We start from the raw sequence: 16,170 nt of genomic DNA on the forward strand, positions 1-16,170 counted from the left end.
CCCTGCCCCATGAGTTCGTACCATCCCACCCCTCTAGCTTGCCCAGGGAATTCTGACTGTCATGCACAGGTGGGCTCTAGTGCCCACCGTGAGCTCTGGGATCCCCCATCCCCCTGCCTCAGTGCTCTCTGCTACACTGACCTGTGCTTCTGGCTACCCCAGTTGTTGGGTTCAGAGTGCTGAGATGTGCAAGGGTAGGCTCACTTAGCATGTGCCTGGGAGGGAGTTCTCTCAGCATCTAGCAGAGTTACACAGAGCAGACAATATGTTTGCTAAGGAAACAGGGTTCCCTTAAGTAAAAAATCCTGGTCCCTGGAGGTGGGATGGGAAGTCAGGTCATTGGACCACTCAGCTCCAAGTCACATGGGGTGTTGATCCTTCTTGATTATTCTCCAAACATGAGTCAGGCCTAAAGAAAGTTACCAGAGAAAGAAACAGGGAGGCAGACAGAGTAACGTACTTGTGGCTGATGAGGCTTCTAAGCTACAGCTGTGCCCACACCGACTCTGAGTTGATCTTCTCCCTGAGGGTTTTCCTCTCAGAGACAGAGGGCGGCCTGGGGTTTCAGCAAAGGGTATGAGAGCCAAGCCCTTATTCCCCAGAGAGGGGCAGATACACAGGAGCCAGAAATGACTATCACAGCCTAGGTGAGGGCCCCTTTAGCTGGGGAGCTAGCTTCTAGTACCGACTGACCTTCCCTGCCCTCAACCCCGCCCCTCAAACCCTGACCCAGGACCCTATGCTAACTCTCCTTCCTGCTCCCCCAGGACCCAGAGAGCCCAGCTCTGCCTCGCCCGGGGGCTGTCCCCCTCTCAGCTATCGAAGCCTGCCACAGACGAGGACCTCCAAGTACAGCTTTCACCACCGGTGAGTGAAGGGCTCCTGCTGAGAGACCCTTGGGCATTGCTGGGGGTGCAGGATGCTCTTTCACAGCTCCAGAGTGCTGCCAGTCAGGCTTCCCAAAAACACACTCTCCGAATGGGGCTTGTTCTCCATCGGGAACAAGCAGATTCAGCCCAATTTAAGCCTTCTTCTTCTTCCTCTTCCTAGGAAGTGCCCGACTCCTGGTTGTGATGGCTCTGGCCATGTCACAGGCAAGTTCACAGCTCACCATTGCCTCTCGGGCTGCCCGCTGGCTGAGAGGAACCAGAGTCGGCTGAAGGCGGAGTTATCGGACGCAGAGGCCTCGGCCCGTAAGAGGAACCTCTCGGGCTTCTCCCTAAGGAAGAAGCCTCGCCATCATGGCCGGTGCGGAGGGCAAGGGTGCAGGGCCTCGTGTCCTCTTGGGCCAGGCCAGGCACTGATTCCCTGCCACGGACCCGGTCCCTCTCTCTCCAGGATTGGACGCCCTCCAAAGTATCGGAAGATCCCACAAGAAGATTTCCCCAGTAAGTCCTGACTCATCTACTATCCTGTGCCCTCCACCAAGTGTTCACAGTGAGTGCTTAGTAATTGGTGGAATTGAGTCACTGGGGGGACCCAGAGAGGCAGTCAGAAGGGAGGCTGCCTCTTCTTTTCATATATGTAGAACATAGAGCAGTGGCAACAGCACAGGAGCCACCTCAGATTCCAGTCCCACTTCACTGAGACCCTGTCGTGAGCCTGCGGGAGACATGGAGCCTCTTTGGGCTTGGGCTGTCCGCTCTGCGGCAGGAGGGTGCCCCCCAGCTCTGCTCCTCTCAATTCTTGGCCTCCTGGAAGGGAGGCCTTGGCTTTCATTTTTCAGCTGTGTGACCTTTTTTTTTTTTTTTTTTTTTTCAGCTGTGTGACCTTAAGCAAGTCACTTAATATCTCCGAGTCTCAGTCTCATTTGAAGACACGAACAATACTTCTGTCAGATGTCAAGTACCTGAAATACTAGCACTTAGCAATACTGTTTACTGAGCACCTACCATGGGCCAAGCAGTGTTACTGGTGCTTTCCATACACTGTTGCCAACCCTCACAGGTATCCTGTAATGTGGATACCCTTCTATTCTTCTGAGAGAAGAGGAATGGGAACTCAGAGGGTGAAGTCACTTGCCTATGGTCACTCGCCTAGTACGGGGCAGAGCTGGGATTCAGACTGGGGTCTGACTTGTGCTGGTGTAACAGACTGGAAACGCCTAACCTGAATGTCAGTTGACCCCTCGATCTCCTTTGTCTTAGCTCGGGTGCCACAACCAAGTACCACAGACTTGGTGGCTTAACCACAGCAATTTTTTTTCTCACACTTCCTGAAAGTCCAAGATTAAGGTATCCGCAGGGTTGGTTTCTTCTGAGACCTTGCACCTTGGCTTACAGGTGGCTGCTTTCTCGCAGTGTCCTCACATGGTCTGCCCCCTATGCATGTGTACCCCCACTGTCTCTCTACACATGTCCAACATTCCTTTTTTTTTTTTTTTTTCCAACATTCCTTTTCTTGTAAGGACACCAGATTAGATGAGAGCCCACCCTAACAGCCTCATTTTAACTTACTTACCTATTAAAAGACCCTGTCTCCCAATACAGGTGACCCTTGAACAACAGGGATTTGAACCACAAGTGTCCACTTATGTGTGGATTTTTTATAGCACAGTACCATAAGTGTATTTTCTTTATGCTTTTCTTGTAACAGTTTCTTTAGCTTTATTCTAGGAATACAGTATATAACCCATATAACATACAAAATATATGTTAATTGACTGTTTATGTTATTGGTAAGACTTCTAGTCAACAGGCAGCTACTAGGAGTGAAGTTTTGGGGGGAGTCAAAGTCATACGTAGATTTTTGCTTGCATTGGGTATTGGTGTCCCTAACCCCCACATCAAAGATTGACTCTACAGTCTCATTTAGAGGTACTGAATGGGTGAGCAAGGTGGGGCCCAGATGAAGCATCTCTCCTGCTAGACTTTCAGGGTTACGGCTTCAACATATGAATTTGGGGGGAACCCATTTGAGCCCATAGCATGCTCCCAAGGAGGGACACAGTGACTGAGGCTCCACTGGGTGACATTCGCCTCACATCTTCAGCCCCTGGTATAGGGCCTGATACACAGCAGGAACGCTAGGGATCTTGCCTTAGTTGAGTTGAATGCACATTGTCTTAGGGCTGGAAGAGACCATGAGAGATCACCGGGTTCATTGCATAGTTTGTGGGCAGGACTTAAGCTAGTCCAGTTCTTCAGGAATAGTCTCAGCAACCTGGACAGTATATAGCTTGATGGTTAAAAGCACAGCCCCAAAGTCAGATGGCCTTTTATGGACTGTGAGACCTTAGGCAGGTGACCCCCTCTCTAAGCCTCCACTTGCTCATCTGTGCAACACTGATAATATGTCCACCTCAAATAAGCCTCCCAAAGGCTTAAATGAGAAAGTCAGATAAAGGGCTTAGTACCAGTACCTACTAGTATTATGAGCCCTGTCTGTGGCTGACCTGCTCTTGCTGCCATTCTGTACTCCTCTTGGTGGAAACAGAATGCACTTCCTGAAGCTTCAGGCTTGAGTGAGGAGGTGCTTGGCCAACCTCTGGGCCCTCAGTATGAGGACTCCTGGGGATGGACTGCAGTGGGCACCTCTTCTACCCTACCCAGGGATACCTGGCCAGCTTCCCTTCTAGGACCAGATTCCAACCACCAGAGGGCGCCTGCCTCTGTGTTCATTCCAGAAGTATCTTGAGAACTTGAGAAATTAAGTCTTTCCAGAGACTGAGGCTGTGGCCCAGAGAGGGTGAGGAACGACTTACCTGATGATGATGATGATGATGATGATGATGATGATGATGATAATGATAATAATAATGCTATAGACGGAATGTGTCTCCCCACAAATTCACATGTAAAACCAAATCCCTAACGTAATGGTATTTGGAGGTGTGGCTTTGGGGAGGTGATGAGGTCATGAGTGTGGAGCCTTCACAAATAGGATTAGTGCCCTTCTAAAAGAGACCCTGGAGAGCTCCGTAGCTCCTTCCACCGAATGAGGACCCAGCAAGAAATTGACTGTCTGTTAACCAGGAAGTGGACCTTCACCATATACCAAATCTGCTGGTGCCTTGATCTTGGACTTCCCAGCCTCCAGAACTGTGAGGAATACATTTCCATTGTTTATAAGCCGAAACAAAACAAAAAACCAACAGCTTCTGACCTGCCCCTAGTTGGCTTGAAGTTCGATAAGACATACTGACTAGGAGAGCTCCCATCCTGTGCTCTGGGGAAGAAAGATAAGGAGCAAAGCTCCTACAGCCTTCTGGCCTTGTCCCCTGAGACTTCTCACCTGGTACATGGAGAACTAGGAACCTGGACTTCAGAGACAGGAGGCCAAACCTGTGGCCAGGAGATGAAGTGCTAGTGGTGGAAGCTGTTAGGGGAGATTTTGCCTGTGTCGCAGGCAAGGCTGAGAGCAAGCTGAGCTGTGCACAGTAGTAGGCTCCTTGTGGTGCTGAAGGCTGGGCTCTTTGGGGTCTGATGAGCAGAGATGGCAGCAAGTAGGAGGAACTACAGAGAATAACACATGGGGCTGCTAATACTAGGATCCCCAAGGCTCTGAGGGCAGCAGGGTAAAAGGCTGAAGCTATGGACCAAAGGATCAGGGGAGGACAGTCTGTGACAAGCTGGGGTGAGGGGCAAGGGGCCTGTGAGCTGCAGCCATGTGTCTAGAACTAATGCCCACTGAAGAGAAAGAGGCAGCTCCCTTGGACCCTTGGCAGATAGAGGCAGGGCAAGCCCCATGGGACAGTGACCACATGGCCCAAGGCCAGCCAAGGCTGGGAAGGTAGGCAGGGGCCAGGCTTGTCAGCAGCCAAAGGTAGTTGACCTGCAGGCATGCGAGTGCCAGGCCTGGCCAAGGGGAAGGCCCAGCAGAGCAGCGTCACTCATGAGATCATAGAGCAGCCGAGGCTGGAGGCCAGGAGCCAGGCCTGCAGGAACAGGTCAGGAAGCAGAGCGGCAGGCAGCGTGGAGTTGGCGAGCGGGTCAGGGATCCCCTTCCACATGCCAGGGGGAGCAGACCAGGCTGGGGTGGGAACAGGGGAGAGGAATGGAGCTGGAGGCAGTGGCAGCGACTGGCAGGGTGGGTTCCCACACAGAATCACCCTGATGCCATGACAGTTGGTCAGGGCTCAACAGAAAAGGAGGGCAAACCGGATGGGCTTCTGCCGCCAGGGCTGAGCTTGTTGCCTGTTAGAGGCCATTCTGATGCAAGGTATCTAGAGAATAGTCAGGAACGCAACAGGGTGATATGGCCTCAGAGAGATGGGGCTGGGGTCTGTCCTCACAGCTAACTCCTGAGAGTCTGTAAAGCAAGGGACTCCCTTAACCGGGAGGAGCGAGTGATGGGTAAGGAGTCACGTCTCCCTCCCTCTTGGCTCTGCAAGACTCTCAGAAGGGGGCCTTGGTCCTCCCAAGTGGCATGGGTCTGAGCTTAGTCCTCGACATCAGTGTGCCAGCCTCTGCCTCTGCCTCTGCCTCCAGCACTGACTGCCGATGCCATGCACCAGTCCCTCTTCATGTCAGCCCTGTCGGCTCACCCTGACCGTTCCCTCTCTGTGTGCTGGGAGCAGCACTGCAAGCTCCTGCCGGGAGTGGCGGGCATCTCGGCCTCAACAGTTGCCAAGTGGACCATTGATGAGGTGAGAGTGAGGACCTGTCCTCCTTCCTCTCCCCTACTTTGCCTCTTTCAGCACACCCTGGTGGGAGGGCTCAGGAAAGGCCCTCTTCAAGCAGAGGTGGACACTGATCCTGATGCTATCTGCTGCTCATCCCTCCTATCCACGGTCCCTCTTGGTGCCCAGCAGGGACTGAGAGACGGTTCGATAGACCTACCCTGGTGGATGGGGAGAGGGACGTGCTGCTAGTTCGCATGAAAGTCTAGCAGGAGAAATGCTTCACCTGGGCCCCACCTTGCTCACCCAGCAGCAGACACACAAGGATCCTCTTAGGCTAATAAGAAAAAGCAACACTGTCAAAGCCTAGAGAGCACCAAGGCCACATGGGCCCACCTTTCCCCTACACTCCCAAGCCCCTGTCCCCTTGGCAACATGTCTTCTTTGGTTTCCAAGGTCTTCAGCTTCGTTCAGACCCTGACCGGCTGTGAGGACCAGGCACGACTCTTCAAAGATGAGGTGAGGTGCAAGTGCAGAGTGGGGACAGAAGGGTCACTCACTGAGACGACAGGGAGCAGATGCCCTCGCCAGCGCTGCCCCCTGCTAGGGAGGGCCCTCTCTTGTCTTGCCTGCGGGAGACTGGTCACAGTGACCCACGTCTCTGGGAAAAATCTGGTATGGACCGTGGCCCAGCTTGCTAACCCTCTGTGTTCAGATCACCTCAGGCAGGAAAATGCCTCTTGGAGACAGGGCTCCATTCACTCCTCTGCTCTCTACCCAGCTTGTTTTCCAAACCTAGCTCACTAGGGACAGTAAGTTAAAGTGTGTCTTGAATGTCACAAGTAATGCTTTTACTGCAGGATCCTAACATATGCTTAATACCAAGACCCAGAAGGTTACCAAGGTTACGAAGCAGTGAGTTGTACATAAAAGAACCCTAGCTTTACATACAGTGTGGGTGTGATTCCCAGTTCTGCTAGTTTACTATGGGCTCTTTACTATGTCTTAGTCTGCATCTTCTTATCTATAAAATGGAGATAAAACAGGTAGAATGAGGGTTGTAATGATGACAACCTTGCAGGGCCATTGTGAGCATTGGAAATGAGGAATGGCTCATTGGGCCAGAACGCCTAGGATAATTATATCACTAGCCTACCATAGAATAATCTAGAAATCACATCGCTATATAAGAATGCCTGGTACAGTGGGGGCTCAGTGGTGGTTCTGACTCTCAACAGTCATCCTTAAGTAAAAAACTTTATTGTGACTCTCCTAATTTACACAGTTTGAAAGTGGAAGGGAACTTGGAGTTTGCTTAGATCTTCCTTCCAAAGAATACATGCATGCATCCCCCTTCACCCAGGAGAGCAGAGTCTCAGCTCCTCCTACGTGCCCCCACAGGTCAGGTGCCCATGAGAAAGAAGTCTGTTCCTCTTCCCCTAGAAGACTCTCTTTTTCCAGACCCAGCACAGCCATTTCTTCCTAGTATCCTTGTGTGGTGGCGCTCACAGTCTCTACCCCATCCTGGGCACTTGCCTCCTGGGCTGGTGATCTTACTGTAACATATGTGTTCAGAGCTGTCCCCCGGTTTCAGATGCCTTCTGACCAGCACAGAGCACACTGGTTGTGTTCTCCCCTACATTCTTTGTGGTTTTGTTTATAAAAGGACTTTATTTTTATAGAGCAGTTTTAGATTCACAGCAAAATTGAGAGGAAGGTGCAGGATTTCCCATATGCCCCCCACTCCCTGGTTATCGATTGCACTCACCAGAGTGGCACATTTGTTATAACTGTTGAATCGACACCCCAGTGTTTTTTAACGGAGATGAACATGTACATGGAGCAAAATGCCCACATCTTAAAAGTACAGTTCCACAAGTTCTGTGAGACATATACACCCTGTCCAATATATAAAACATGTCCATCATACCAGAAAGTTCTTTCTTGGCACCTTTGTTAGTCCCTGCCCTCATGGGCAAGCCTGTCCTAATTTCTAGCACCATAGGTTTGTTTTACCTGTTCTTGAACTTGACATAAATGGAAGTGCAGCTTTTATTCTTCGGTGTCTGTCTCTTTTCACTCAGTGTCATGTTTTCGAGGCCCGTCTGTGTTGTCGTGTATCCCAGTAGCTCGTTCATTTGTACTGCTGAGTGGTGCTCCATTTTATGAGGAGCCCACGGTTCTGTTAATGGGTATTTGGGTTCTTTTCTCTTCCCCTACATACAAACCCTAGATTTTTGTTCCTCAGCAAAAATGAAGTTTGCACTAGCTTCATGATAGCCATATCAGACCAGTTTGGAGGTCAGGGAAGTCCCCAAGTGCCTTTTATATCAATTATCCATTACAGTCTAATTACACTTTCCAGTTTGTTACTTGTACCACTGGATTTTTTTTTATTAACCTAATGTAAAACTTTACATTTATCCCTATTAAATGTTATTTTGTTGGTTTCATAGTCTCATTGTTTTAAATCTTGATTCTGTCATCTGTGGTATTAGTAAGCCTTTCCAGTCTCATACAGCTTGTCATTTGATAACTAAGCCACGCCTTCACTGCACATGTTTAATGAGATAGAACCATGTGGTGCCGGTTAGAGGTCCTCCCTCCATGACAGCGGTCATAGATCAGTGCCCTCTGAGTGCAGTTGTTCAGCCGGCCACAGAAGCACGTGACACTTTTTCCCTCCAGCACTCTCCCCGTATCAGAAGAAGGGCATCGTGTCCCCCCCCCTCCCCGGCACCCCCCCCCCCCCCGCCGCCCCGGCAGAGCATCTGCTGCTTATCCCCAATGCACCATGGTCTGTGGTACAAGAGCAGTGACCAAAAAGGGCATAGGGTGACCGCCAGCATAAAATGCAGTCTCGGTGGGGAACAGGACCTTTGTGAGGGCTGAGGATGACCTTTTCCAGGGCATCCACTCCCCTGGGATGAACCCTGCTCCAGGGAGCGGCCTTTGTCGGGCTGGATGGATGCATTCAGACACACAGGTACTGGGCAGTCATTAGGGGGATGTCTCACGAGTGAGAAATTAGGGCAAAGTGGATGGATGGCCTTGTGGGTCGTCAGTCTGTCCAGTCTGGTGGTCATCACTGATGGTCCTAAAGAAGGTCTGCCTAGATTCAGAAGAAATCCCTGTCCAGCCCTCTCTCCCTGCCACCCCAGTCAAGGATAGCTCAGAGGTGATAGTGTGGTTGTCACTAGCAGCTGCTCGTTGCCACGCCATTGCCCTGCCCTGCCCTGCCCTGCCCCAGGGCTCTGTGGAGGAGCACCAGGGCAGGGGTATTGAGGCCAATGTCAGGGAGGGCCTGCAAGACATTATGCACCTGCCACCAAAGTCAGACTGGGCAGCAGAAAGAGAAAAAGCATGAGTGTGAACATGGGGGAGCCAGTTCTCTGTCCTTCTCTGTCCCCATCGCTATCTTCCTTTTTTCCTTTCTCCCGCCTCCTCTCTCCTTTTCCTTCCTCTTCCCATCTCTGTCCTCCTCCCCTCCCCCCACACATCCTGGACTCCGATCTCGTGCTCCCCTGCACACCCCACCTCTCCTCTCCGTCACCCCTTCCCATGGCCCTCTCCGCCTTCTCCGCTTTCCACCTCCCTCCTCCGACCCCTCAGATGATTGACGGCGAGGCCTTCCTTTTGCTGACACAGGCGGACATTGTGAAGATCATGAGCGTGAAGCTGGGTCCAGCCTTGAAGATCTATAACGCCATTCTCATGTTCAAAAACGCCGATGACACCTTAAAGTGAGTGGCTCAGGGCTGGGCTCACTGCCAGCCCGAGCTGGGCCTCCCTCCGCAGCTGATGCTTCTTTCCTGACTTGAGTTCCTCATATCCCACCCATACCCCCACCACCCTCTACATCTTACCAGGGGGAGGTCCTCCTCCTCTTGGCTCCTTCCTGCGAGGTACGTGGGAGTCCTCGCCCCTCCTGAGTCCTGGGGCTCATCTGCCACCAGGCACACCAGTGAGGGTGTGACTGGGCTGGGGGAACACTACTGGTGGAGTGGATTGGAGGGGCCCTGCCTCTGGCAGCCTCACATCCCCAGCTGACCTGTTTGATCACCAAAGGGTCTTTTTCTTAGTGGTTAAGGACAGTCTGGTAGAATGGGAGTCCTCCGGTTGGAGGCTCATTTCTCTTGGGCCTCTCTCCGTGCTTTTCTTTCCTTGGTTCCGACCCAGAAGTGACCCAGCCACAAACATATTTACTCATTCTGATGTCTGGTTTCCTGGGCAGGGCCCCCAGCCATGGCCTACCCAGACCCCACTGGCTCCTCCCCGTTAGATGGGTGAGCTTCAGAAACAGGTTGTCGTAGGATCCGCTGGGAGTCTCTGGCTGCTGTTCTCCCTTTTGCCCAAAAATGGGGGATTCTGAGCTAAGATGCCTTCCTAAGCATGCCCCATTCTGGATCAGCTAGCATTTTAGTGGCCCATGCCAAGCCCTGTTTCCAGCAGAGTAGGTGGTGAGAGCCTGTTTTACCCATGCAGAGAAGATCCCCATCCACCCTTCCTGTATCAAGTGTGGGGAAAGGGTATGTCAGACAATCTCGGATCTTTGGCCAGAGGGGCAGCTCCAGCAGGCATGGTGGCCCTTAAAGCTGGGCTTAGCATCCTTCCCTGCAGCCATGGATCTCAGCCAAGGTAGTGCCCATGGGGTGGGGACCCCATGCCTGCCAGACCTCTTGCCATGGGAATGTGCTACTCTGTCCAGCACACGTACCTCACAACATCACATTCGACTTGTCCCTTAAATGTCTTGCTCTTGAGGAGTCTTATGAAGCTCACTTGAAATTGGGAGTTGGGAAAGTGAATTCTTCAATCTTTGAGTTTGCTGTGTCCTGTAAGCCTTTCTAAACTACTGTCCATCTGTCTTGCACTGCCAGCCAGGTGCCTGCTGGGGCTCTGGGACTTCAACCTTTTCTGTCCAAGTAGGGGCCTAGGCTTCACCGAGCCACTGCCTAACCAGCCAGGGTGGGGCTGAGGCAGAGGGCCCGGCAGCAGCTGGCTGCATGTGGAGGTGAAGAGCAGCTGCCAAGGCCCTGTGGCCCCAGGTGCTGACACAGGCCCACAGGGTGCAGAGCCAGGCCCCTTCCCTCAGTCACGTGATGTGTTTGTGCACACAGTGTCCTCAGAAGTGTTTGACAGGTGCATCCATGAGGCTCAGTGTTGGGAAAATGTCAAGGGCTATTGTTAAAATACAAAGCTTTATCTTTCCCATAGAAGTGGGATACCCAAAGCTCTGTTGATTTCCTGCCACAGCCCAATAGGGGACCCTGTCTCACCTGGGCCCAAACAGCTTTGCTTTGTGCAGGGGCAGCCATCTACCCACTGAGCTGAACTCCTGCAGGGCTTCAAATGTTCCTTCCCTTTTGGCCCGTAGGGGCAGCTCTGAGCACACAACCTCCCTGGGCAGAAAGGCTCGGGTTTACGGAGATTGCTTTGATGCCTCCTTGGCCAAGAGTAAGGAGGAACAAGTATGAGCCTCTCCAACTTGGTCACTGGGGTGATGGCAAAACTCACCAGCTCCTTGGCCTTGTCTGTTCCTCTTGGAAACCGAGGAGAAACTGGCCTTGTGGAGTGAGGAGAAGTCAGCAAGCATGTGCGGTTGTGCTGCAGGACCTCCCCACGCCTAAGGAGCCAGGCAGGGACAGCTTTGTGGCGTGGGTCCGCCAGCCACACTTCTAATGCTGGCCTGCTGGAAAGGCAGGATGGACTAAGGGCCTGGAGAGAAGGGCACTCAGGCCTCCGAACTTGGACACCTTAGCACTTTCTGCACCAATGTCAAACTGTGGCAAGAAACCATAAGAAAGGTTCATCCTGTCCGCAGCTGAGATCTCCACACCTGAACCTGGGGGCACAGTGGAGGGAGGGACTTGGCACCAACGATGCGCCATGTGCCTCTACCCTGCCCTCTGCAGCAGACGCTGCTTACACTTTGGCCCTGGAGCTGTGCCCAGGCCTTGTCTGGCCAGGGCTTCGGTCTGTGAGGACCTTTCTATTTAGTTTCTGAAGCAGAGAGAATGATCCCAGAGTTTGAAAATGAAGCCTGTTTGCACTTTCATTCACATGGCACTTTGGTGGAATTGTTTTTGTACTCTCCGTGTGGGGATGCCTGTGTGTTCTTTCAGAGAATCCTCTGGCTTAAGGTAAAGTGACTCTTGACTCTTGAGGGAGAAAAATTTATAAACTGTGGTGTTTTGTCAGTGTGTTGAAACAACATAAATAAACTTGGAACATCTGGATGATATGCAGTCAGAGTCTGTTTCTATTTTCTTGGTAAAACATCCAGAAAACACAAAATGAATAACAATAGGGCCATTACTGGAGAGAATAAAGCATTCTCTTTTGTTGTTAAGGGGGTCCTTATTCTATTTTATAGATAAGAAACAAAGGATAAAGATAAATGGGTATACTTGTCTATGCTAAGAAATATAAACAATGGGAACCCCCTGAGAACAGTGTGCAAAGGGCCTGACCCTTGACTATTTATAAATGGACAGGGGCAGAAAATTAAATGAAGCCCTCCAGTTTTTAAAATAACATCAAACTTTCAGGTGGAGAAGTGTCAAGCTGAACAGTTAGACTCCGAGTTTCCCAGATATTGGGAGCAAATGGAAAAGTGGCAGAAATGCTGTTTGATCCCATAAACCCCTTTCTTGTCAATATGCTTCATTTCTTTGCCCTGCTCTTCCAGACTACTCAGCTAGAATACCAACCGTGGAGCTGTCCAAGCCCATCCTCTCCACCTCTACCAGAAGCTCACCTGGCTAAGCGGATCCGTGCTATGGTTCATTGAGTCTCTGGCTTCAGAGTGGACCCCCAGGGCTGCCTGGGAAGCAGCTGTGTTTTTTAAGGAGTTACCTCTGATTTCCCATTTCACGCATCTCCAACCTCCTGACCTATTACCTTCGGTGTTGTCTCACTATACATGTTCATCATCTATATCACAAAGAAAAATGGAACTCATCAGAAGGAATACCCCCATCTTCCTGCCACCTCATCCGCCAGCCTCCTCCCACCCATATCCCATCCTTCCTTCTTTCCTTACCCATCACAGTAGAGGCATTGATCCTTCCACCTGTAGAAGCTATTCCTCCACCAGCTATGGCTGTTCTTTTTTTTTTTTTTTTTTTTTTTTTTTTATGATAGTCACAAAGAGAGAGAGAGATTGGCAGAGACACAGGCAGAGGGAGAAGCAGACTCCATGCACGGGGAGCCTGATGTGGGATTCGATCCCGGGTCTCCAGGATCGCGCCCTGGGCCAAAGGCAGGCGCCAAACCGCTGCGCCACCCAGGGATCCCAGCTATGGCTGTTCTAAAAGGAAAAGAAACTGAGAGGCAAGAAGGCTTTTGGAAATTTAAAATTGATTGCAGAGATAATTCAACACATGGGTTGAAAGATAATGTGGATATTGCCCAGAAAGTAGAATAAAAACAAGCAAATGAAAAATAGGAAAGAATAAGAAATTAGAGGACAGCTGGAGGTCGAATATACAACTAACAGAAATGCCAATAAGAGAGAACAGAGTGGGCAGCCCAGGTGGCTCAGCAGTTTAGCGCCTGCCTTTGGCACAGGGCATGATCCTGGAGACCCGGGATCGAGTCCCACATCAGGCTCCCTGTATGGAGCCTGCTTCTCCCTCTGCCTGCGTCTCTGCCTGTCTCTCTCTCTCTGTGTCTCTCATGAATAAATAAATCTTTAAAAAAAAAAAAACAGAGAAATTATATATTTTTCAAAAACTTAAAAGAAAGTAAACTTCACAGAGTTGAAAGATACTAGTCTCTAAACTAAAAGGCTACACACTGCCCAACATAATAGGTGTAGAAGGAATGACACCAAGCTACAGTATCATGAATATCAGAATAATGAGAACAAAGAAGATTTAAAAGCTTCCAGAGGGAAGTCTCATCCAAAAGAACATGAATCAGTAGCACTGAGCTTCTCAATAGCAATAGTAGAAGCAAGAGAGTGGAGCAACACTTTCACAATTGCAAAGGAAAATTATTTCCATGCTAGACTTCTGTACCCAGCCAAATTGTCAATCAAATGTGAAGGGAGAACATTTTCAAACATACAAAGTTTCAAAATTTTATCACCTGTGAACCTTTCCTCAGAAAGCCACTGGAGGATGTGTTCCATCAAAATGAAAGAATACGTCAAAAAAGAGGAAGATCTTAAAAATGTAAGGGTAGTTTAAAGTCAGGGGGCACCTGGGTGGCTCAGTGGTTGAGCGTCTGCCTTCGGCTCAGGGCGTGGTCCCAGAGTACTGGGATCGAGTCCCGCATTGGGCTCCCTCCAGGGAGCCTGCTTCTCCCTCTGCCTCTCTGTCTTTCATGAATAAATAAATAAAACCTTAAAAAAGAAAAGAAATGTAGTGCACCACATCACTAGAATGAAAGGGGGGGGGGGGCATGATGATCTCAATTGATGCAGAAAAAGCATCTATGAAAATCCAAAACCATTTCATCTTAAAAACAGAAAACTAGAGAATAGAGGGAACTTTCTCAACATGATAAAAGGCATCTACAAAAAACCCACAGCTAATAATATACTCAATGGTAAAAGACTTTCTCCCTAAGATTGGAACAAGACATGGAAACCCTCTTTCACCACTACTTTTCAGTATTGTATTGGAAGTTCTCGCCAGAGCAATTAGATAAGAGAAATAAAGAAAGGGCACCCAAATGGGAATGGAATAAGTAAAACTACCTCTATTCATGGATGGCATGATCTCATATACAAAATCCACGAACAATCTGCTAATGCTAATAATTTAAGCAAAGTTGCAGGGTATAAGATTAAGACACAAAAATCAAGTCACTTGTATTTCTATAATACCCACAACAAACAATCCAAAAAGGAAAGCAAGAGGGATCCCTGGGTGGCGCAGCGGTTTGGCGCCTGCCTTTGGCCCAGGGCGCGATCCTGGAGACCTGGGATCGAATCCCACGTCGGGCTCCCTGCATGGAGCCTGCTTCTCCCTCTGCCTGCTATCATGAATAAATAAATAAAATCTTTAAAAAAAAAAAAAAAGGAAAGCAAGAAAGCAATTCTACTTACAACAGCATCTAAAGGAATAAAATATCTAGGAATAAATTTAAAGAAGGAGGTGAAGGGCTTATATACTAAAAGCTATAAACCATTACTGAAAGAAAGAAGATGTAAATAAATGGAAAGACATCTGTGTTCATGAATAGGAAGACTTAAGATGATTAACATGTTAACACTACCCAAAGTGACCTACAGATTCAAACCCTATAAAAATGCCAATGGCCTTTTTTGCAGGAATGGAAAAGCTTATCCTCATATCCATATGAAATAGCAAAAGGACCCCAAAAGCCAAAACAGTCTTGAAAAAGAATGAAGTTGGAGGACTGAGATTTTTAACCTCAAAACCTGCTACAAATACAAAGTAATCAAAACAGTATGATAGCGGCCCAAGGACAGACATAAAAAGCAACTGAAGAGAATTGAGAGTCCAAAAATAACCCCAAACATCCATGGCCAATTGACTTTTTGAAAAGAATGCTCATTTAATGGGTAAAGAACAGTCTCTTCATCGAATGGTGCTGGGATCTCCACATGTGAAAATAATGCAGTTAGATCCCTTCTTTATACCATATAAAAAAACAAACTCAAAATGAGTCAATGACCTAAATATAAGAGCTAAAACTGTAAAACCCTAAGAATAAAACATACAAGTAAATCTCTATGACTTTGGAATTGACAGTGAAGTCTTGAGGTGACACCAAAAGCACAAGCAACAACAACAACAACAAAAAACCAAGTTGAAGTTCATCAAAATTAAAAACTAATGTGAATCAAAGGACTTTATCAAGAAAGTGAGAAAATACTTGCAAAGTATTTGCAAAATACTTTGAAAAGTAAGAAAGAGAGGAAATACTTGCAAATTGTCTATCTGACAAGGGTTCAATATCCAGAATATATAGCTCTTAAAAACCAAACAACAAAAAGACAACCCCCCACCACCACCAAAATGGGCAGAGGACTTGCCCAGACCTTTCTCTGAAGAAGATGTACAGATGCCAACAAACACATGAAAAGATGCTCAGCAGCATTTGTCATTAGAGAAATGCCAATCAAAACCACAATGAGCTAGCACCTCACACCCACCAGGATAGCTGTCCTCACAAAAGTGGAAAATAATCATTGTTGGCAAGGGTATGGAGAAACCATTGGTTGGAATGTATCAGGCTGGAAAACGGATTGGCTGCTTGAGAGGTTTGCTTTCTCAAAAAGCTAAGCCTAGAATTACCACATTACTCAGAATTCCCACTCCTAAGTATATATGTGAAAGATGTGAAAACAGATACTTGTTGCCAGTGTTCACTGCAGCGTTATTCACAATAGCCAAGAAGTTGAAAGAACCCAGTGTCCGTCGACAGATGACTGGGTAGACAAAATGTAGTCTATCCATACAACAGAATATTATTATTCAGCCGTAAAAAAGGATTAAACAACTTGAAAGACCTTGAAGGCATGATGGTAAGTGGACTAAGCCAGGCTCACAAAAGGACAAATAATGCATGAATCCACTTATAAGAAATATTTAGAATAGGCAGGTTCATAGAGACAGAAAGGAGGTTGGAGG

At 48.8% G+C, this 16,170-nt stretch overlaps 1 protein-coding gene across 11 annotated transcripts in view; it reads left to right on the top strand.

Moving 5' to 3' along the window:
* The window catches only part of L3MBTL1 (L3MBTL histone methyl-lysine binding protein 1), a 32,750-nt gene extending 20,946 nt beyond the window's left edge, over nucleotides 1-11,804 (top strand). The window contains exons 17-22 of one of the 11 annotated variants that reach the window (XM_049100711.1): nucleotides 768-867; nucleotides 1,051-1,388; nucleotides 5,430-5,587; nucleotides 6,017-6,079; nucleotides 9,173-9,303; nucleotides 10,938-11,804. In XM_049100711.1, coding sequence (XP_048956668.1) covers nucleotides 768-867; nucleotides 1,051-1,388; nucleotides 5,430-5,587; nucleotides 6,017-6,079; nucleotides 9,173-9,303; nucleotides 10,938-11,037 — 890 coding nt within the window. In that variant the 3' untranslated portion in view covers nucleotides 11,038-11,804. Of the gene's footprint in view, nucleotides 1-767; nucleotides 868-1,050; nucleotides 1,438-1,761; nucleotides 1,947-5,429; nucleotides 5,588-6,016; nucleotides 8,012-9,172 lie in introns of those variants that run through there. The other 10 variants (XM_049100712.1, XM_049100714.1, XM_049100713.1 and 7 more) reach the window with 10 other exon arrangements.
* Nucleotides 11,805-16,170: the final 4,366 nt, after the last annotated feature.

The sequence above is a fragment of the Canis lupus genome, chromosome 24 (assembly GCF_003254725.2).
Source record: "Canis lupus dingo isolate Sandy chromosome 24, ASM325472v2, whole genome shotgun sequence".
NCBI lineage: Eukaryota > Metazoa > Chordata > Mammalia > Carnivora > Canidae > Canis > Canis lupus.